The sequence below is a fragment of the Lingula anatina genome, chromosome 1 (genome assembly GCF_051362555.1).
Source record: "Lingula anatina isolate TDL-2025a chromosome 1, LinAna3.0, whole genome shotgun sequence".
Classification (NCBI taxonomy): domain Eukaryota; kingdom Metazoa; phylum Brachiopoda; class Lingulata; order Lingulida; family Lingulidae; genus Lingula; species Lingula anatina.
This window is the reverse complement of record NC_141767.1, coordinates 71324788-71347107: the sequence shown is the minus strand read 5'-3', so window position 1 is coordinate 71347107 and position 22320 is coordinate 71324788. Positions and strand designations below refer to the sequence as shown.

The 22320-nt window shown below is 39.4% G+C and overlaps 6 protein-coding genes across 10 annotated transcripts in view; 2 read left to right on the top strand and 4 right to left on the bottom strand.

The window, feature by feature from the left end:
• Positions 1-2343: 2343 nt before the first annotated feature.
• LOC106168727 (dynein light chain Tctex-type protein 2B) lies at positions 2344-5541 on the bottom strand. The gene is made up of 2 exons (XM_013547897.2): positions 5035-5541; positions 2344-3410 (listed from the first exon to the last, which is right to left on the bottom strand). Exons 1-2 carry the CDS (start codon positions 5047-5049, stop codon positions 2784-2786), a joined length of 642 nt encoding a protein of 213 aa, XP_013403351.2. The 5' UTR covers positions 5050-5541; the 3' UTR covers positions 2344-2783.
• Positions 5542-7235: 1694 nt separating this feature from the next.
• Positions 7236-9326, bottom strand: LOC106168729 (small ribosomal subunit protein eS21-like). 2 transcript variants are annotated; one of them, XM_013547898.2, is made up of 6 exons: positions 9255-9324; positions 9068-9135; positions 8460-8523; positions 7988-8059; positions 7624-7679; positions 7236-7349 (listed from the first exon to the last, which is right to left on the bottom strand). In XM_013547898.2, the coding sequence occupies exons 2-6, from the start codon at positions 9115-9117 to the stop codon at positions 7340-7342; spliced, it is 252 nt and encodes an 83-aa protein (XP_013403352.1). In that variant the 5' UTR covers positions 9118-9135; positions 9255-9324; the 3' UTR covers positions 7236-7339. The 2 variants fall into 2 exon arrangements, with proteins under 2 accessions (XP_013403352.1, XP_086854846.1); XM_086998720.1 differs by lacking the exon at positions 7236-7349 and having other exon boundaries at positions 7620-7679; positions 9255-9326.
• Positions 9327-9411: 85 nt separating this feature from the next.
• On the top strand, positions 9412-15887 carry LOC106168725 (uncharacterized). The gene is made up of 9 exons (XM_086998719.1): positions 9412-9592; positions 11033-11143; positions 11798-11896; positions 12369-12467; positions 12708-12905; positions 13047-13145; positions 13408-13503; positions 13669-13767; positions 13912-15887. Exons 1-9 carry the CDS (start codon positions 9581-9583, stop codon positions 14065-14067), a joined length of 969 nt encoding a protein of 322 aa, XP_086854845.1. The 5' UTR covers positions 9412-9580; the 3' UTR covers positions 14068-15887.
• LOC147764946 (uncharacterized) lies at positions 15490-17861 on the bottom strand. Its single transcript, XM_086998718.1, has 2 exons — positions 17465-17861; positions 15490-17190 (listed from the first exon to the last, which is right to left on the bottom strand). Exon 2 carries the CDS (start codon positions 17165-17167, stop codon positions 15968-15970), a length of 1200 nt encoding a protein of 399 aa, XP_086854844.1. The 5' UTR covers positions 17168-17190; positions 17465-17861; the 3' UTR covers positions 15490-15967.
• Positions 17861-20956, top strand: LOC147764945 (uncharacterized). Its single transcript, XM_086998713.1, has 2 exons — positions 17861-20247; positions 20502-20956. Exons 1-2 carry the CDS (start codon positions 17963-17965, stop codon positions 20638-20640), a joined length of 2424 nt encoding a protein of 807 aa, XP_086854839.1. The 5' UTR covers positions 17861-17962; the 3' UTR covers positions 20641-20956.
• The window catches only part of LOC106168718 (Fanconi anemia group C protein), an 8006-nt gene continuing 6515 nt past the window's right edge, over positions 20830-22320 (bottom strand). For all 4 annotated transcript variants that reach the window (XM_086998715.1, XM_086998714.1, XM_086998717.1 and 1 more), the window contains 3 exons: positions 22163-22237; positions 21710-21934; positions 20830-21426 (listed from right to left, as the gene is read on the bottom strand). In XM_086998715.1, the coding sequence (XP_086854841.1) occupies positions 21196-21426; positions 21710-21934; positions 22163-22237 (531 nt within the window). In that variant the 3' untranslated portion in view covers positions 20830-21195. The remainder of the gene's footprint in view (positions 21427-21709; positions 21935-22162; positions 22238-22320) is intronic.

Genomic DNA, 22320 nt, shown 5'->3' with positions numbered 1-22320 from the left:
GCTTCTGAAAGTGTGTTAGGTGAGCCGGGAAAAGCGAACGGAGGAATGGCCGTTTGTGACGTGAAAAGTTGGATACAATGGCTTTCAGATGTGTTAAAAGTAAGAACAGACCATATATCTTAACCAGACATATCCATCCCTACGTCAGCCGTGTAACATTCACAGATCCTCGTAACAGCGATGTAAAGGTGTGAAGTCTTTTTTTAAAAAACATTGAACGGAACTCTATATAATGTAGGGGAGAGCGGGGTTGGTTGGAACAGTTTTCACCTTTTTTGCGATATCTCAGCAGTCAAAGCTTTGGGGACAAAAATAAAAAATCTGATAGGGGAAAATTATATGCCGCACTCATCTATGAAATAAAACATCAAGTAGGTCTTTTTATTTTAGAGTTATAAATGCTCAAAGTTGCCTCCTGAAACGTTCCATCTCACCCCACCCGCGGGGTCAGTTGGAACAGGCAGTGGGGTGAGTTGGAACAAGAGGGCGAGTTGGAACGCTTGCATATAAATTCAAAGTATAATTCATTTTAAGAGTAGGATTATCTATATTAATTTCCCAACAAGTAAGTGTTACTTTGTATTCGTATCTCCATAGTTTGTAAGCATTTTTTACGTTTACAATTTGCTTTCAAATAGTCTTTTCGATATATAAACCATATCCAGTTACACTTCATTTCATAATGATAACAAAAGTGGTGTAGTTTAAGAGAAAAGAAATTGAACTCATATATCTCAACCTATTAACAACAGTATGTTAGACCTACAAATGAAAACTGTATCTCTTTCAACTCAACAACTCAGAATCAAAATCGCAGTTCTGACATATACATGTACACTTGGTCAACCTTTGTGCAGTCTTCATGTGACCACTTTAGACAAACAATGAATTTAACCCATTTCTCTTTTGGTCGGCTGTTAATGAACGGCTCCCCACTCTTCTTCTGACACAGAATCGCTGGTCATCTTTAATTTCCTTTTTCTTGATTTTCTCTATCGACTAGAAATCTTTAACTGTTTTTTATTTTTGTTGCGCTTGTCCTTTTTAATTTTGTTGGGCTTGGCCTTTTCTTTTTCGAGTAGCTCATTTTCAGGTGTGTCAGTTAGTACTGCACTGCATCGTTTTCTTCTTTTAATCTTTGGACTGCGACGGTGAGCCTCTGGACTTGAGCTGTTTTGGGGTTTTCTTAAGTGCGCTTTAGTGTGTTGTAGCACCTCTTCCGGTGAGGGCAACTGAGATTTCAACTGAATCTTTGCCTAAGTTACGAGGTGAATGTTTGTCTTTTCTGGCGGATTTTGTACCCTCGTTCACTAAACATTAACAGCAACCCCCAATCCATTACACAAAGCATTTAAAACAATATCGGCAGAATTGGTGTTGTATAGTTTATCCATAACATAGGCTCTCAGCTAGAAGCAGAGTAATAATCGACATTTCCTTCCACATCTAAAAGCAATTTATCGCAAAAAGCAACAGTGGGCATGCAGACCCCTATTCGACCAAACAGCTAGAAACTGCATTTAACAAGCAGTGACCATCCCCCCTTGTATCCTCTAAACGCATGTACATTCCGGCATCATGGAGATGTTCTATCAGCTAGATTCCGTCTCCAGTTGGAGTTGTACTGGGTTACTACGTTACTACTCTCTTCAAAGTTGAAATTAAAATATTTAGAGAGGTTTAAAAAATGAAAAACACCGTGCGGGGTGGGTTGGAACACCCCTGACAGTGTTCCAACTGGCCCCATGTCAAATGTTCCGACCAGCCCCCATGACGTCATGGCCTACTTATGACACTGTATTTCTTTAACACGTGGGAAGTGTTTTAAAAAAACAACAGCTTTTTGAACATCAAGGTGGTCCTTAACGCTATGCACAATTTCAGTGATATAATCCTTATACTTTAGTTTACAGCACGATGAATGTCAAAAATATGAAAACTTACTTCGAGTAGCAAAAATAAGTTTTTTTCGCATAAAACTTTTACTGCATTTTCGAAACTTCCACAAGTTTACCGGATGAATGACCATGCCACGTGACATTTTTATGCTGAAGGAGCACATGATCGGTCTTGTGATTTAAGAAATAAAGCCAATGTTCCAACTTACCCGCGTTCCAACCCACCCCGCTCTCCCCTAATTTTCATAAAACAATCACCTTTCCTTGTTTTTAAATTCTGTTCACTTTGGTGACATAAAATTTATTTTCCAAGGGTTATTACTGGTGATTAGTGTAAACAAGCATCCTAACCTTTTTGTTGGATCCTATCAGTTAACAAGCAATAAAAACATATGTTATCATGAAAGCAATAACCCATTCTGTTATATAGAAATGACACCGGATATAAATAAACGAGGTAATATTTATTGAATAATCAATGATCTTCATGTGGAACTAAAGTTCCCTGTGTTACACACCCAACCTTCGTGCTATGCATACCAAGATAATTGTGCAGTTGCGTTTACACTGAAGATAGGTTGTTCCTTCTCGACATGAAACTTATCAGGTTGCGGATCCAGGTTTTCACTGCCAGAAGGCCGGGCCAAGAAGATCGAAACTTTTTTCAATGCAAACGCGACTGGATACCCGCAAACACTAAACAGTTGGTTTAAAGTCTGTGGTGGGACTTAATCAATACCAGTTTCTCCCAGTGTTTGATGCGTTCAAGGATCGGAGTTGAGTAATAAAAGTCCATAGTTTGTGATTACATCACCTAAAACAAAAACGCATTGTCATGGCACGTGTTTGACACTATTTTTGATTTCATTCTTTTCTGCCCCGTCTTTACTCAAAGTACATCCCATAAATACAAGCTATGGCAAACAGGGAGGCGTTTTTATACGTAATGCAGGCGTAGTTATCTGTCTTGTCGTCCCAGATACACCTGCTCGCCTCCACCATCCCTTGGTTGCCGTTCTGTCCCATTGTCACGTGCACCACAAACTTATAACGCGGGAAATTTAGATCCTTCACTTTGTCTAAAATCTTGTCACAGATTTGCTTAGTGAGCCGAGCAGTCTTTGTAGGGTCGTATTTCATATCTTCAAGGTGTTTCTCCAGCTCCCCTCTCACCGCCTCCTCTACTCGGTAGGACGCAAACTTGGTACCTTCATCCGGGTGCATTTTGTACGTGTTCTCGTACTGTAACTGAATGGCGGGTTTGCTCATCCTCCTCTTTGTCAGCACGTCCTTGGCCACAATACTCATCTTACGTAGTCCAGTCATCACCATCTTCTGTGTGGTCATCTTCCTCAAGTCACCCTTAACATTGGGTCCTCCTGAGGCCACGGACCCGGACTCTGAGATGATAGACGCTGCCCGGGGCCGAAATGAGGTGCGGTTACCACTGGGGGAGGCTTCTGTGCGGTCCGTGTGGTCCTTTAATGCCTTCACGCTCAAACTGTCTGTATTCTAAAATGATAAAATGTGTGATCAATACAAGTACGTTTTATTAAAGAGGACAAAGAAAAATGAAGGTTTTGCTTCAAATATTACTGGGAAATATCATCGAGCAAAAAAGTTGTACAAAATACTACACACGTCTAAAGCTAAGCAAACACAAGTTGTGGCGAGGACTTCTTATGTCTACATAACCTTAAACGGCAGACAAATAAATATATAACATCAATAAGCTGGCAGAAAAAAATAATTAGGGAAAAGGATTAAGTTACTGTGAGTTGTGCTGGGGTTGGGTGAAAAAAAACGTTTGTTTGCTTGCGTTGTATGGCAAATGCGGATAAGCAAAATAAAATCAACACATTGGTGTACCCCTGACACGCCATCACTACATGTTTATCTGAATTCCACGATTCTGAGCGGTTTATAAGTAATAAAGCTACCAAATATGTTTTCTGAACGACCCTTTTGTTTGCAAAGAAAAGCTCACAACAAGGAGGTTTTGGATAGAATAGGTCGCAGACGTCACATGCTGCTCACCGTGACCCGCGTGCTCTCGTGCCCCAACACACAACAGGGCGGCACGGGACTGTACTGTTCTTATTTCACCCTGTTCTTAAATAGATATTCCTATTTTTGGCATTTTCTTTGAAAAATTCTTTCTTCCCTATTTTTATGATACAGAGTTGATTTTATATGTCACCTCATGTTGATTGTGGGGGAAAAATAATGAAAAAAGTACGCACTGCGGAACATTTTATGTGGATACATTTGTCCATATTATCTCCTTAGCTGTACATGCAGATTGTAGCTTCTAATATAAAGCTTAGAAGTAAGAAGTAAAAAAACTCACAGTAAACTGAGATACGTTTTTTGTACATGCAATATATGTATTTAGTTACTGTATCATTAACTATTCGGTACAAGAATGGCTTAGGGGTTGTTGGAAAGGCATCTTAGATATAAAATCATTATTTTTTTCTATTTCTATTTATATTATTATTTGCTATAATTTACCACAAAAAGTCCTATTTTTCTCCTTTGTTTTTACCCCTTATGTCGTATTTTCTGGAAGCCTTTTGAAGCACTGCGCCAACCACTGGATGTGATACCGCGCTCCTCTCTCTCCTCTGTAGGGCGTCACTATATTCACTTTAACAAAACCATTAATTTAAAGAATTATCTACAGAATTACAGAGCAGTCGGAAGGGCAACCAGTTTTTTTTAGTGAAACATTTTCAGTTACAAGTTTTAAGTTTCTAAGTATGGGATGTTAGCTGTAAATTAAGAGAACGGTATTATTTAAAATTTTGACGAAACTTACTTCAGAAAATTCTGAAGCATGTTATCAGCTGTGATCGTTTTATTTTTCTTTTAAACCTCTTTTACTGTGTTTACGCATTATCAGCTAAAATATACTTGTTTGAATCCATCTGTGTAAAACTTCTGCATCAGAGGAAAATAAAGCGTGCGAAATAATAAAAAAAACAATTAAGGACACATTTATTGGGTCCTTGGTGTAAGCAAGTGTTTTCATATGAAGTGACCTCCAGAAAACCAAATTAGTGTTATCAAAACCTCCCCATGATCTGGACAGCGCAGAGTGAAGGTGAATAAAATAACAAAAATATTTTTTTACCTGCTCGGCGGCCATGGTTCCACCATCAGCACATCAGCTGTATCAAATTAATATCTGAAATAAACCTCAGTTCTTGTGTCTTAGCTGGGGTGTTGTAAACCCTCTACTACACATATAACTCCACTGGTACCGGCTGTACTCACAGGTAACTAACCTAGCCCGTCTTAGCCAGTTTACAACAAAGTTCTATAAAGGCGAAAAATAAATACCACGAACAGTTTATTATTCCGCCCTATTCAACATATTATGTGTGTTTTACAAAACCCCCATGCTAGCTCCCCGCTGAACAGTCTTGGTTACTGTTGACTTATTAAGTCGGATTATTTGTCTGAAAGGTGTTTCATAAAAGACAAGCTGATCCCAAGGTGAAAGTTTTTGATGTTCTTCTAAATGCTTTTATGGTCTAACATAACAACCTTTGTATGCAGAGAGGATTTGATACACACATGAATATGTTCACGATAGTTTAAGCCATTGCTGGCGGACAAGGATTACGACGAATGTCGTCACAGTGTGTGACACCGGATTACAGTACCGGATGGTCATTATTTGCTGGCCGCTCTACCTCCTGGTGACCGAGTGTTGAACCCTGTCAAAACAGAACGGTGACAGAAGTCACAGCCGTCACCAAGACTTCATACACAATTACTTTTCATGGTCTACTAAAGGTCGATTATAAGTAACAGCTGTAAAACTGTGTATGTAGACGATATAATATTTTGATTTTCCCTGGACGTTTGTTCTCTCCGACTCGGTGAAATTAAAATCTCGGTGTAATTGAATTTCACATAACGTTTCCAAACCGGGTTACATAGTAAAGCTATTTTTCTGCAAGTTTTGATTTATAGAAAGAGATAGTTCTCCATTTAAATGATATGCATAGTTATTTCATTTATCGGAGGAGACAGGACATCATTTCAAAAATTTAACTCCGAACGACAAAACATCAGTAGCTATCATGTATACTCAAGGAAAAAAGAAACGCAACACTTGGGCTCTATTCCCATAGATTTTAGATCGATCTATCCCCGCGGGGAGTCTCACTAAATTACTTTCAGATAATCCGACTTAAATGTCCGTACCGCCTACTACAAGCTGTAAAGGGGGTAATTAACTTTCGTGTCCGCTCGGCTGACAGCTATTTAGCGTGAACCCCCAGGGAGTTAGGTCGATCTAAAGTAGGTCAATCTAATCTATGGAAATGGGGTGCAAGTTTTGGGAGTCTTTTGGGGGCAGAATAATTTCATTTTTGAGATCCGCCAGTTTTATATGAACCCTACATCCATTTCCAATCCTCAGGCCAACTTTTTCGGCGTTTACACATTTTTGAGTCCAATAACACAGTCAAACAATAGAGCACCCCCCAAACCAAAAGTGACAGGAATTGCAGCGATTTAAAAAATGCGTTCTTTTTGTCTGAAAATGGGATTTTACACAGCCGGCTTTTGGGGCCTTTTGTTGGCAGTTTGGCTTAGAAATATCCGCCAATAAGGTGACAACTTGAATTACATAAAGCAGTACTCCAACAAATAATGCTATAGTTAAACTTAGTCTGCAAACGTTATATGTATGTTTTGCAATGATTCAGATAACCTACTTTTTAAGAGTACGATTTTTTGACACAACAGTGCCTCCACAGCTACCAATTGGACAGATATCCAAATTATTTTTATGCTAACGCAGCACGTGCTCAACGAGGTCTCTCTCTGCCCCCCCCCCCTTCTTCCCATTTAACTTCATTTGTGAAAAATCTCTGAGTGCAACCTCACGCTTCTGTAGTACACTCCTCATGGACAATGCCAACCAGTCAATTCAAAACCGGTGTAACAGGAATGGCAGTCCTAGGGATGAAGTCCGGTGTGCCATACGATTAGTACAGGTTAGGGATAGTCGGAGTATTGATTCTAATATATTATGGGACGAATGTCACTTGTACAAAGTACTGTGGAACGGACAACCATTCCTGTCATATCGGCTTTATCTCTAATTTCTCTCTCACACAGCAAGCGTTTTTGTTATCAAAGAGAATAGGTTCGCCTTGAAATAATGGCGCAAATAAAAACCTCATTTACTTGAGTCTTGTTAATAAATGGTCCGTAGCAACTTCCCCCTTATTTATGCTTTTATATTCATGAAAGTGTCTTGTATCTTTCCACGTATATCAAGAGATTTTATAGTTAGAAAACACATTATAAAGCCAATTTATAGTTTTCCACTTTTATTCAATATTCATGTAGAAAATGCAAAGTTTGTTTTCTTCATCTTCCTCCTTTATGTGAATCTTAACTAGGGTCTTGAAATAATGTCAATAGTTCCTGAAACATAAGAGAAATAAGTTGATGTCAAATAAGTATACAACAAAACAGATCTTATAGCAGGCATTATGTTAAAATCGCCGAGGGATACCAGAAGATTTTGGGCAAAATTCACAAAAGTCGCCACCTGCAGTTGGTAAGGACATTTTAAATGGTGTTTGTAAAACAACACTTATTTCTGCAAAGACTACAAATGAACTCGAGAATCTGAAATTGTATAAATCAAGACTTGACTACATAGGGTTGCCCTGCATCTGTGTTATACAATACTCACTTTGGAATGATACCATCCTTCTTTGCCAGCCTTGCAATGCTGTCATCTGATTCACCCTGGTAGCAAAATAATAATAACAATAACATTATATAATAAAAGGAATAAATAAAATGAATTGAAAAAAGATGCATCTATCAAAAAATTCCCAGCAAAAAGTGTACTAATGAACACAATATTTCCTTTTCATTTTCAAGCTACCGTTTTCATTTATCATGTCAGACTGTACACATGCCACCATATTGCTTTCTAAGCCATATGTAGTTAAATACCAGGAGTATGACAAAACTCTATTAATCCCAAAGAAATGCATGTTTACAAACGTTTAATTTCTAGTTTTCATGGATCAATCAAAAACATTGCTCACCATTCTTCTAATCTGGCCGCAGATGGCGTACGTCCTGTTGGAGCCAGTCATACGACCTGTGTTTTCATCAACCTAAACAACATTGGATAAAGATATCTTAATATTTTAACTGAAAAGTAGCACTTTAATGAAGGCTCAAAATGTCGACTGAAGGCAAATGTTTAAAAATGATTTCTCTATTTATTTAAAATGATAAAATTGGTATTTATTTAATATCATCCTTTAAAAATATATTTTCAAACATTATCTTAATTCGTGAAATCCATTTATCTCCACCTAGCTGATTAGAACTTGGCAGCCATTTTCAGAGAATCTCAACAATCACCCTTTTAGTCAGAAAGTCAAAAATAAAGATCTGGAAAAAGGTGGAAGTTTGCCTTTGCCTGCTAATGTCAATCAAATATCTTTATCAAAGTTAGTTTGCACCAAAAGCCAAAATCCCTACTGAACCACCTGTATACATCACACCTACCTCAGCTAGGTTGATCTGGATGGAGGCATGGTCTTTAGCAGCAATGATTCTATTGCTCGCAGAACTGAAAAGATCATGATAAAAAAATTTAAACTGTATCAATCGCTGTGAAGAGATATTAGGCCCTAGAATAGTAGATAAAACTGGCGAGCAAGACCAGGCCTTATAAACAAATTGGGCATTAATTACTAGCACTATCCACAACTCTATTAGCACTAACACCTGTATTAACCACCTAACCCACAAATTAACCAGCACCACCAGAGCAAATAAATGTTATTGCTTTGTATCGCTTTGTTGCTGCTAAATAATTGTACGGTGTGCTGGTTAATTTGTGGGTTTGGTGGTTAATATGGGCGTTTGGGCTAAAAGATCTGGGAGTAGTGTTAGTAAACGCCTCATCTGTTTACAACGCCTGAACACAGCAGTATCCGTCTGGCTGGTTAGTTGTAGGGCCATTAACATAATAACGCACAGTAAAAATAAATTTTAGAATAAACCCCATTTTAAAATTCAGCAGTTAAAATAAGAACACTGTTTATTATTATTATTTCAATTGGTCATTTCTTATTATTAGGAGTGAACACGTGTTTTGCACGTTCTCTTACCATTTGCGAGGAACATACATGTCCACGTATTCTCCTGCTTCGTTCTGCATGGTGGTGTTGTATTCAACCTAGAGACGTAAGACAGAGAACAATTGAACATTCATGGAGCTACGTGATATTCTTTTATCGTCAAAAAATGATGGTCAAGTTGAGGATTTGTTTATTTAATGTAGCAATTATCATCTACCTTTCGAACAAAATGGATGCCTACCGGAAAAGGCCGTCCCACAATTCACTGCGAGCAAAGTCACTTGAGTAGTCCCCCATAAAATAATCTTTCATTCCCTTTACTCAAGTTAAATATTATGCCATAAATTTGAACGAATATATATTTTTGTCATATCAGTTATTGTCAAATATGAAATGCTTAAAAAGAAAGTGATGAAAGTACATTAACTGCTATTAAATCATGCTATTTTTGGTACGTAATTGCTGTGAAGAATTTGGCAATCCATATCTGCAAAAGGAAACTCGGTCAGATCGTATCGTATTTCTCTTCAGCAAAGGTGGAGGATGTCGTTGAAGGTATGTTAATTATCATCTTCATGAAATAGTGAGTTTTTCCCAGCGCTTTTTATGGAAGTTGCATGGCAAAACCATTGCTTTATGATAACGCATTAATACAGAGAATTGTTTGTCGTCTTCGTTCACGTTTTGTCTACCGATAGTATTGCTGTCAAATACTCGCAGGTTTACACGCACGCGACTGTAGTGTTGTATTCAATCCATTAACGGCATGTAGCTATATGTATGTGTATACATGTAAATATGTCAAATTAACCACTTATGGGACATGGCTGACGGGTGAGAGTCGTTCTATAAGTCAAAGTTAATTTTTGAAACTCTCCACTCAAAGGACACGCACACCGTCTCCTCACACCATGTTAGGTGTTTATTAAGTGGTTCACTGTCATACAGAAAGAGAGTCCTTATTGCACATTTGGGTCGTCCTCCTAAGCCCCAACCTTCAGATCTAATTGTGGTACTTTCCCACATCAAGTCCCCATGTGTCATTCTGTAAGAGATTTTTTTTGTGCTGGGACCCAACTCCGTAGCCACAGTTTTGTGTGTGGATAAAACATTAAACTCTAGGGCCATTACACATTACATCTTTGGTGAACAAACACTTGGGTTTAGTAATGACAATTACCCAAGAGCATCCACTTTTTTTTGCACCCATTCTAATACATATACCAGCACATGAACAATCCAACTGAAAGACTTCTGTCAATTTTTTTGTCATTAATTTCTGGAAATTACCCCAACCACCCCAAAGCTGGTCATTGGAAGTGATGAGGAAAAGGCAGTTTCAAAAAGACCTGACTCTATCTTTGGGAATTCAGATCATATGTCATGTCATTGGCACCAGTTAACTTTTTAAAAGACAATGCTGGCAATTATACAAAAGAAAGACAATAATTTTGGCTTAATTTGCCAAAACAGGATACCCTCTAACACACAAGCCATTTTCAAGATAAGAACCCAGGTAGTATTAAAGACCACTGAGAACCAGTAGAAGTAAAAAGTCGCTGTAAAAAATGAGAGGTGACATAAAGAGATTGTGCAGTCAAAGCCTGCTGTACACTGAAAACATTGTCATCATAATAATATCTTCTAGGTGATCATGTCTCCCAAATATATGCTTTACCTACTAACTTAATTTCAAATGATGACCTTTTTTGCTTTTAAAATGAATTGGAATGAAGTTTCATTTTATTAGGTAGTTATCAGTAAAGTACACAGCTGAAATGTATGTGTACCTGTATTTTGGCAGGACACATGTACAGGTGTATGCCCCATTTAAGCTGTAACAGCTAGCTGTGTTACCAGCATGGTGCTGATCATGTTGCTATTTATAACAGTCACTTTTGGTGAGTCACTCTACTAGTATTTGAAAATCTTCAGCTCTGTACATCATACTAATAAATAAAGAGATATAACTTTGCCATGATTTACATTTTACAGAAGGAGACACCCTCTGACCAGCTTCTCCACCTGGCGTCATTGCAGGGGAATTTGGAGCAGCTGAGGAAAGTATTGGACAGCGGCAGAGTTCATGTAGACTGCAAAGATAAAGTAAGAATAAGTTGATGTGAAATCACTGTTAAGGTTTAAGACAAACTCACTTAAAATGTCTTTATCAGATGCAAATTACTCTACATTTTAGTCATTGTAGATTACTACCCTCTACCAGGGTGAGTGATAGATTTTTTACAGATATTCACAGATATGTCTCTAGCTAGATAGATGGTCATTTTCAGCTAAACCCACCCTGTTGAGGAATCCCATGTGGGAGCAATTATCTCTGCCCGCGCGCCAAAGGCTTTGTACTTGCTCTGCATGAGCTTTGCTTCACAACCATGTGATAACTGCTCGTTACGCAACCAGTCTAAGGCTTTTTTATCTGTCACAGAAGAGCAAGTGATTGAAGTCAGAGTAATTAACTGTCTTGATTGCTGTCACGCAGACTTAGACTGGACCTGCTAAGTGGCAGTGCCTGAGCAGTTATGCAAACGATTATCAGCCATGTAATCAGCCTTGAGATTCCTCAACAGGGTGAGTTCAGCTGTAAATGACTATCTATCTAGCTAGAGACATATCTGTGAATATCTGTAAAAAAATCTATCACTCGCCCTGGTAGAGGGTAGTAGATTACGATAGTGGAATCTATTTATCTCCTGTTGGACATGTGATTGTATTACCTCTTTTTGATTTTTTCCTCAATTTTAGGAGGGGACAACTCCCCTTATCTTAGCCTCTGCTAACAATCACCTGGACTGTGTTAAAGAACTCCTAAAACAAGGGGCTGACCCTGGAGCAAGGAGATTGGTAAGACAACACGTACAGCTTGTCATTTCCAATACATTGTCATACCCAGTATACCGGTATCTAAATAGCAAAGGTAACAGACCTAATGCCTCCTGAAGGTTTGCAGCAATAAAGAACAGCTGTGCTTGCCAAACAGTGACACACTGTGTTTTATATCCCAGGTTTATGACTTGCTTGGATCTAAATTGACCAGGTTGTTGCCCCTGGGGCTGATGGAAATGATCATAAATACATGATGTGAAATTTACAAGGGAATTCTGATAAATGCAGGTTGTAAAGCAGCAGTCAGCACTGGTTTTTACATTTTATTGACTTATTATAGTGTGGTGATAAACATAATAAGCATATTGTTTTACAGTATCAGTGTGATGAGCAACATAATAAGCAGCTTATTATAAGCATATTGTTTTATATTGTCAACTTGTATTTGAAATGCATAAGAGATTGAAATAGTTTTTTTTTCTTTTGCCAGACTGGTACATGTGCATTGTTCTTTGCTGCTCAAGGAGGCTATTTAGACATAGTGAAGGAACTGCTGGAGAATGGGGCACCTGTTGACCTGCCCAGCTATGTAAGTTGACCTGCCTTACTATTTAAGTTGACCTGCCCAGCTATGTAAGTTGACCTGTACAACTATGTAAATAAAACAACAATTTTGCCAGTTTAATTTATAATAACAGAAATCAGACTAACTGAAATATTTTTTAGTAATAATATAGGGTTAGTTTAATAAATTAATTTATATTGCATTAAGACAGATAAATTTGCTTGCCATGAGAGAAGATTTATGTAAGATGATGCTGTGTTTCAGGATGGAGGTACACCTTTATTTGTGGCCTGTCAGTGTAACCACTTAGATGTGGCTGAGGAACTGATAGCCCGCGGAGCAGACATTCAGGCAGAGATGATAGATGGAGCCACTTCACTGTTCATAGCAGCACAGAATGGACATTTGAAAATGGTGAAATTCTTACTCTCCAAGGGAGCAAAAGCCAATGCAAGGAGAAAGGTGATTGTTATTTAGATTGAACATTGCCAGCTATCTACCACACAAAATTTCTAGTATTTTATGTCAAATACATGTTTATTTGTTTAATTTTTTATCTTGATCAAAAGCTGTCATCAGTAATATTATTGTTTGTGTCCACAGGATGGCGCCAGTGCTCTGTGGATAGCCTGTCAGATGGGGCATGTCACAGTTGTGAAGGAACTCATTGATGCTGGTGCAGAGGTTGACTGTGTTAGAGAAGTAAGTTTAGATTGTATTAGGGAAGTAAGTTTAGATTGTGTTAGAGAATATAAGTTAAGATTGTGTTAGAGAAGTAAGTTTTGATTAAGTTAGAGAATTAAGTTTAGATTGTATAAGAGAAGTAAGTTAAGATTGTGTTCGAGAATATATTTAGACTGACAGTATAGGTTAGCACGATAGAGTCTGGGAATGGTCCCTAATGGTCTCCATAATCTACTTATCAGCAATGAAGCACTTCATCAATGTTTTATGTTTGAGCTAGGATGGAGCCACCCCATTATTTAAGGCATCCCACAAAGGTCACCTGGAGGTGGTGAAAGAACTGCTGAAATGTAAACCTAACTTGGGAGTGATAAAGGTAGGTGTGCTGTAACATAAGACACATTTGAAAATGTTAAATAAAAATTGTACAAGCCTTAAATTAAGACACGCTTCCAAGGGGATTTGGTTTTGTCAGTTATGTTCATAAAGTAGAGAGAAGACAAGGCAAGGACCTTAATTAATGTAACTGTGTATGTTTCAGAATGGAGAGAGCGCACTTCATGCGGCAGCTTTGTTTGGGCAGTTAAAAATAGTGAAGGAACTCATTCAAGCAGGAGCAAAACTGGATCTAAAAAACAACGTAGGTATATAGTGTTTGATGTGAAATAATTTCTAAAGAATCTTGAATATGGATCATAAAAAATCTGTTGGAAGTGGGCTACTGTATTATCAGGGGTGTGTAGGGATTGTCATTGACAAAAAATGTCTTATTTGTTTTCCTCAGGATGGCCAGGTGCCGACAGACTTGGCCAGAGAGGCTGGTTATGTGAATGTTGTGGAATACCTAGAAAAACTGGCGGAGATCACCCCCACCTCCACCCCCACCAGCGCTGGTCCCACCGACACCGTCACCATCACCACAGAGAAGACAGCAGCATGAATGGTGACACCTGGTGCACAGAGAGAGAACTACAGACCAGAGCTTATAGAACAGTTTGCTGGCAGCTGGCTGTAGTGCTTGTATTCACTGCCATACTACTGACTTCTGCTAGGAGCACAAACACCAAAGTATATGCAGCTGACAAATCAACTAGAACTATTTGAAGGACAAGATTTGACAAAAACTTCCAAATATTTATAAGTTGCAAGAGATAAATCAGGTTGAACAAGGATGAGGTTTTGGCAAAATCTTCCAGCATTTACAATAAGTTTCTTGGCAAAATGTTCCAAAATTTACAAGTGGCAGAAGACAGATCCCATGTTGCCAATACCAAAGTAATTGTTTTTATACAGTTATAATTGTCCCTATTGACAGTTATGTGGTCCCTGGTAAGCAGCAGCCACTATGAGATTTGCTTGTATGAATCAGTTAACTTTCCAGTACATAGGATGGCATGGCCTACTTAGCAATGTGATCTGGTATAGCTGGTTAAGATAACAGGAAATTTCTATACATATTGCTGTTGACTGTTCATTTTATTGTGAAGTGCACTGAGAAGTCTGATAGCACAGCATTGCTTTGAATTTGTTTTATGATATTGGATATGTTCCAGCTAGCTCAGTGGATTGACGTATATTCAGACTGTTTCAGTGCTGTAGGCAAATCATGTGACAAATCATTGTCACCAGAGCAGTTGTCATGGTGATTGAACTGCTTCATGTATATTACTTCCTGATTGTTTGTTAATGATTAGTGATGTAAAAACTTAGCATATCAAGGGTTAGTTGACAGTCTCCTAGGATCACCATCTCCAAATAGTCCTCAATTTCCATATACCTCTAAACGAACCATAAGTAATTGCCAAAGACCATTTATTTTCATATATGTTGATAACTTATTTATTTGATGGTGGTAGAGTGAGGATGGGGGGGGGGGGCTATTAGAAAGCACAAAATCCATGGAATTAAGTCTCGTTTTGAATAGTTTATGCCGAGTTGTGCGGCAGTGCTTCCTGTGTGACTAACCAAATATAGAAAAAAAAGTCCTGCCACTGCTCAAAATACTCTCTGCAGCCTCCATACTGATGTGAAGTATTGGCGTCTCCTCACTTCCCGGTCTTCTAGAGATTGGCTGGATGGGATGTCATTGTAAAAATTCTATGTATTTATTGTGAAACTTGAGCATGATAGACGTTCAGCTGAACATTTCATATCCTACTGCTTGTAAACATTTTATCTAGTCTGCCGTCTGTGGCATGTATGTAATTTATGAATCTCTATTTTAAAGTGTGCAATAGTAAACGTATTAACATATGTATTATGATGGCTTGAAGTTGAGAATAGGCTTATTGTATGCAGTGAGGTTCTTGCCACGCTGTTTCCAACGTGTACTATGCATGGCGATTACACTCGAAGACGTCTCTTTTACATATACAGGTGAGAAAGCCAAGTGTTTGATAGAGTGCAGTCGTGGCTGATGTATCATTTTTGGGTGGATAGTTTGTTAGTGCGTACGTTATTTAAAATGTTGTATATTGTGATGACAGGTAGGGGTTAGCGCAGATAAAAATATTAAAGACTGGTACATGTACTTAACCAGTTGGTACCTCTCATACAGTTGTATATTGGCACCAACATCGGGAAACGCAGGACCCTTTAAACGGGTGTGTGCATTGCAAATATTTTGTAAGTTTCTAGGCTTTTTATTACGTGATATAGCATTTTGTTGCCGTTTTTGTTCTATTTTATTGTGACTGGCGTCATATTTGACCAGTTCATTTTTTAACGAAAAGTAAAATAAAGTGTTCGTCTTTTGCAAAACCAAGTGTTGTGTTCAAACCGCCAGTGTGGAACTCCCGTGTTTTGTGGAAACCAAGAAGTAACGGCAGTGATCACAAAGTTCAATTATCTGTCCTTTTGAAGCCCAAAGCCTTGAGCTTATCCCTGATCCCTCCGCCCAATTTCCGTATTCTAACTGCGTGTTTCTTTCTCCGGTTTTCCACAGAGGGCGCTCTGAACACCATCTCCGGCATATCTTGGTCGGACTTGATGCGGTACGGCACCAGGCGCATGCCGCGGTCAAAAGCGTGCATTTTGTCGTTAACTTTTTCCAAGTACTCTTTTTCGGTTGCTTCTTGCAAGTGAACAATAACGTCGGAGTGCAGTACGCTCATATCCTTGCGCATCAAGTCTGCTCTTACTGAGAGCAGTCTGAAGTCTGCCTCGAGACCACGTGTTACTTTACGCTGGCGTTTGGCTTCGTCCAGAAGAGACTCCATCTGTCGTTTCATGGTCATATATACATTTTCCAACATACCCAGCTGATTCCTTAATTCAGAATGAGAAAAAGCACATGGTCCATTGGCCTTATAGTCCTCCACAGTAATAGCCCCACACCTCTCTGTCTTCATGGATCGGAGTTCTTTTAAATCTGATTTGAATGGCTTTTTCCAGTCTGAACTTGCAGCAGGCCTGTTTTCCCGTGTTTCCTCAGTGGATATAGGAGATGACGTCAGAATGCGGTCATTGTCTTTCAGATGTGAGGTCATATCATCAGCAACTTCGTTTGGTAGCTGAAAATCTCCACAGGCGATATGTTCAGTAGACTCTGTCATAGCAAAGGCGACATCAATATTATCATCGTTTTCTCTTTTAGGTTTTTCCGAGCGGCATGACCAAGCGCCACTCGTGTTATTTACCTTTGGAGCCTTGGAGAAGTTTTCAGCTAATTTATTATATTTCATGATGTTGTGAGAGACTTGGCTGTACTCACCGTCGACTACGTCGCTCTCTGAATATAAAGGACGGGCTTTAACCGTGCTTAAAGCAGGAAAACCCGATACAGAGTTCTGGTCCTCGGTGGTAGGGTTAACTTGAAACCCACTATCCTCAGTTTTGGTGACTCCAGTGTTATCTGAGCGACATGGACGAACATGGACTAGTTTGACTTTCGGGAGATTTGTGTCTAATTCATCGCTAGAACATTTGGAACAGGCATAGGCGTCTGTGGCGTCATGTTCGTCGATGGCATCAGAGTTTTCTGACTTACGCGGTTGGACATGGACCACTCTCACATTCGAACTAATGGTTCTTTTGTTCATTTTTTTGATATCTGAAAGAGTGCCTGCAAAAACATTTGTTAAAGAAAAAGGGTTCATAAGCATAGAATGAGCTAAACACCATCAGGATATATCTTAAGTTTGAAAAAAATAAAGAAATCGTAATTAGGGATAGTCCCATGATATGCACGAGAAGGATACCATTTACGCCTACGTTAAAATTTAAATGGACTCGGGGAATAAATAAAAAAAGAACATCAAAATGATAAAACGGCCTTTTAATCGAAACATCTTCTCTGTGGTTAATAACATACTGTTTTTGACATGGAACATACCTACCTTCTAGATCCCGTCTTCCTATGGAACTTCAAATTCTCGAAAAAGCGCTTCTTTGGATGACTGTTTGCATGACATCATCACGTAACGTGCGTCACGTCATGGCTGCGTCACAAATTTGCCAAATGTATGTATCTGCATCATAGTTATCAAACAAAATCATGAGAGGAATAGCATATAAGTTCACTGATATTATCTCCTAATGAATTCAGACTACAAACAGTATTTGCGTGTGTATAATGTATGTGATATATTTTAGTATTCGAACGAAACTTTAGCATGCAATCGGTGTTCAGAACTGAAATAATCAAAGCTAAAAATGCGACGTTCAGATTTTTTGGCTATCGTAAAGCTTTACGTCACAGTAAAGCTTTACGTCACAGTATGTGCATTCGTAAATCATTACGTCATAATGTGCACAATCCTCGTCTCCATCACAACTTATTTCAGTATGAACAGGCAAGCAGTTCACCCGTCGTCTGCAAACATCTCGGACCGAACATGACCACGACAGCAGAGGACTTCGTGCAGGATTTCATAAAGGACTTGATTAATGTGGAAAACCCCGTGGATTCACCTTGGACGACAGCCTTTCCTATCCGTCTGTGGATAATGGTCCACATGCATCCTCGAGAGGGTGTCATAAGGTGGACCGAAGATGGGAAGGCCGTCGTTATTGACAGTATCGGGTACAAAGCTCTGGCCATGGAACAATATGCAGGGTTACTGACCACGAGCAAACTGAAATCTTTGACGAGAAACTTACAAAGATTTGGATTTCGTAAAGTCTCGACCAGCGGAGCACTTCGGTTTTCAGAGCTTGGACTGCACGAGCCACCGCCACTGAGCGGTCTGATGATATACTTCAGTTCAAACTTCCAGTTCGGCAAGCCAGGACTACTCAGACATTTACTGAGGATCGGATATCAAAGATGGATAGATTTAGAAGAAAAGATATTTACCTGCAAAAAGAGAGAACGAGTCAACTTTAGAAGTATGCCGGTACTCAACCCTATATTACCTGAACATTTGGTGGACAACACATACCAAGGAAGTAAGACGATGCCGACGCTCAGCCCTGAATATGGCGCTGATAACACCAATATCAACAATGTCCGCAGTCAGATAGAAGACAAAGAGGACCCGGCGGAGGAAGAGACACGTTCCCAAGTCTTTGGTGCTGAATTTGAAATTGATGGTGAAAACAATTTCGATGTTTCGAGTTTTCGGGACTTGTCAAAGGATATTGACAACAAGAACTTTGCAGAAGACGCCGCTGCGAGTGTCCAAGGTACGAACCCTGACATTCTACAAACAAGTCAAGGCAGTGGGGATCGCAATCTATGTGACAAGCATGTTAAACCGGAAGTCAGCGACAACGAGAACCTCGTTAACATGTGCGGCGTTAAACATGCTCAGTGTTACAATAATACCGGCACAAGCAGTGAAAATGTTGCGACTTCACAAGACAAAGTTGGACATGGCTCTCTTGCTACGCAACTGGCTGGCGGTGCTTGTCACATACGTCACCATGGAAAAGAAGACCACGTAAATGAAAGAGAGGATGAGTGTATGACAGCGGAAAGCTCTTTTTATACACAGACACAAGACACTGAAAGGTTCATAAAACGTTCTAACATCTCGGCAATTCCTGAGAAATCTATCAGAGAAAACAAGGACTTGTTTCGCAGAAATCACACATCTATTCAACATCAGAACGACCGTTTGGCTCACAGCGAACCATCAAGTATACCAGGTATACAGACAGTTAATCCACCAATCGTGACTGCAGGTTTAACGAGTGCGCCTTCAGCTACATTCTTGACAAGCAATAGAATGACTAAGCCAGGTTCTGTACATGCGCTGACAGCCACAGGAACTGCCATGTCAAACCCAGTCGCTTCAATGCCAGCCACACATGTTACCATGCCAGTCGTTGGCAGTGCCAATGGCGTACCAGTCGCCAATGTCGCAAAGTCAGCCGCTCATTCTCTCATGTCATTTACAACTGCTGTAACGCCTCGCCACATCCAGGCACTGGTTGCCGATTTTCGCCGCAGACACTTTGATATCAACAAACAGATCAGCAAACTAAAGGTAGAGCGATATAAACTTTTCCGGAACTACCGTAACTGCGTCAATACGGTTAACAGTTTGAACGCCCAAACTTTGCAGCGGAACGTGGATTTAGGGAGCCAGGATCATCCGGTGAATCCGGCAGCAGTAATGCCATACAACAACAATATCACAGCAACAGTTATGCCATACAACAACAATACAACGGCAACAGTTATGCCATGCAACAACAATATCACGGCAACAGTTATGCCATGCAACAACAATATCACGGCAACAGTTATGCCATTCGACAACAATACCACGGCAACAGTTATGCCACAGATAAGCAGTGGACAAATGGCGCCACATGTTCCACAGTACCTTGTGCTGATTCCGACACCTGCCACTGTTGTTGCAAATGTTCCTCCGACGCTCTTTTCTCCCGTATTATCGGGTAACCGCCCACGTGCAGTCGCTCCTATTCAACCCGATGTCTCACTGCCCGTCACTCGACGACCTCTACTTCACGCTTCTGCAATCACATCCACTGGTAGTCCTGGCGGCTTGCCTCGTGCTGCTCCTCCCTCACGTGGACAGGACGCTTCTTCTCAATCCTTGACTGGCAGTTTGCAGAAACTAAGGTTTGTTGAGCCTATTCCCGGAAACGCTGGGCAAAATCAGTCTCTTGCCACAGGGGTAACTCTGTCTAACGACACACCTGACACCCGGTGAGCGAAATCAAATCAAATTTAATATAATATAATTACATCTTCCGTAAACGCATTTTCAAAACATGTTTTAATTTAAACAGAAATAAGACTTAAAAGTTTGTCGTTTTTCCATAAATTATAACGTACGTTACGTGTTTATTTAAAAAAAAGTGACCAGCACGTTTGATTTTATTACATATAATTTTAAATGTTTTAAATTTAAAGGAAATGTAAGCTACACATTTGTTATATTTATAAATTGTATGCTGTAGGAACTCAGCGGTACCACCAGCGCCAGATCCTCCCTCCCGGACCTCATCTGAGCGAACACCTGCTACCACACGTCCAGTGTCACCTCCTCAGCAATGGGAAGGAATCAAGAAACTGTGCCATGAAGACCGTACTTACTAATGATATTTCTTTATAACTAAAACATAGTAATTAATACATAAACATTCTAAATTTATCAGAAAACACCACGAGTAAGTTCCATTTTGACTTGCCAGACACTTCATTTTTTTCTCGTTTCAGTGCTTTTGCAAATCTAGTCACATGTTTGTCTACATTTATTTACTATAAAATCCTATGCCAACAAAGATATAAATTACAAAAATATTTTATTTTAAATTTTAGATATACTGGATTTCAACTATTTTCTTTAGTAGGTTTTCCACTTTGAACAAAAAAAAAAGGAATAAAATAATTCAACAATATTGATTCAAGAAAGCGTTGTTTTAATTGCACCAATAATCTCCTCAAATGCTGTTTAACAGAGACTAAGACAAACACAGGGGCATAATATGAACAGTTAATATTATGCCCCTGTGTTTGTCTTAGTCTCTGTCTTTACACTGTTTTGACCCTGTTCTCCAGTGAGGAAGCTGATATAATAAATTGTCTAAGACTTGGTACAGAGTAGGGTCTCCACCCACTGTAAGAGGTGTAGCATCAGAAAAACAATGGTTATCAGCTTTTTTGTTTTAAATTAAATCTATCTGTCCACTTTTCCAAACATTCTATCACTGCCTTGTCCCCAGTGCCATAGAGCTGTTCTTTAAGACTGTGAAGCCAGGGCAGGAGATATTGGAGGAGTGTCTGCATCCTGTCCTCCCTCCCCCAGTCTACAGCCATGTTCATGTTCTCCAGGGTGTATACCAGGCTACAGGCATGGACTGCTGGGTCTGAGGATCCTGTCACCTGGAAATATGGCACAGGACAGTGTTAGAATCTACAATCTACAATTCTACTCTTACTGGTAATAAGTTCCCTCTGTATTAACTACCCTGTAAGATAACACGCAAAATAAGGTGAGGAATGATACTACACAAATTTTCACTTTTGTCACACTTCATCAGACAAGTACCAGTTGTGTTAATCATGGTAACCAGAAATCTAATTTTGACCCTTAACCCACCCCTCCTATAAGTCTGTTTGTCCAATATTACATTGACCCAGACTGTGGACGGTAATCTCCACTCACCATCTGAAGTATGTGTGTGTAAGAGCCGCCTGTTCCCTTGGCGTGAAGTAAGAACACAGAGAGTAGCTGGGTCATCACAGAGTGGACACTGGTCTGAGTGGCCTGAGGCAGTGGACTATGGGGTCCAGGCTGGGCATGTAGTAGGGCATACTCCAGGTCCTGAGGACACAGGGTGCTTTTACACAGTAAACCACGGAGACTTACTGTTAAGGTTTTGATATGACCCTGAAATAATATAATGTAATACAATACAATACAATACAATACAATACAATACAATACAATACAATACAATACAATACAATACAATACAATATAATATAATATAAGATGAGTATTTTGATAAATAAATAAATAAATAAATAAATGAGGTTTCTTAAAATTGTTCAAAAATCTTTCCCGAAATCCATCATGTCTACTGGGTATAAAACCAGGTAGTAAGACTTTCCTCACCTTGACCTGCTCCTGTTGTTCTGGAGTGTCTGGGAAGATATACCAGTAGATGAGAGCCAGTGCAACAGGAATGATCTAAACACAACGCACAATCCAGTTATCATACACAAGAAATGCATGCTATTCCTCTAAATGCCTGAGACTTGAAACCAATTGAA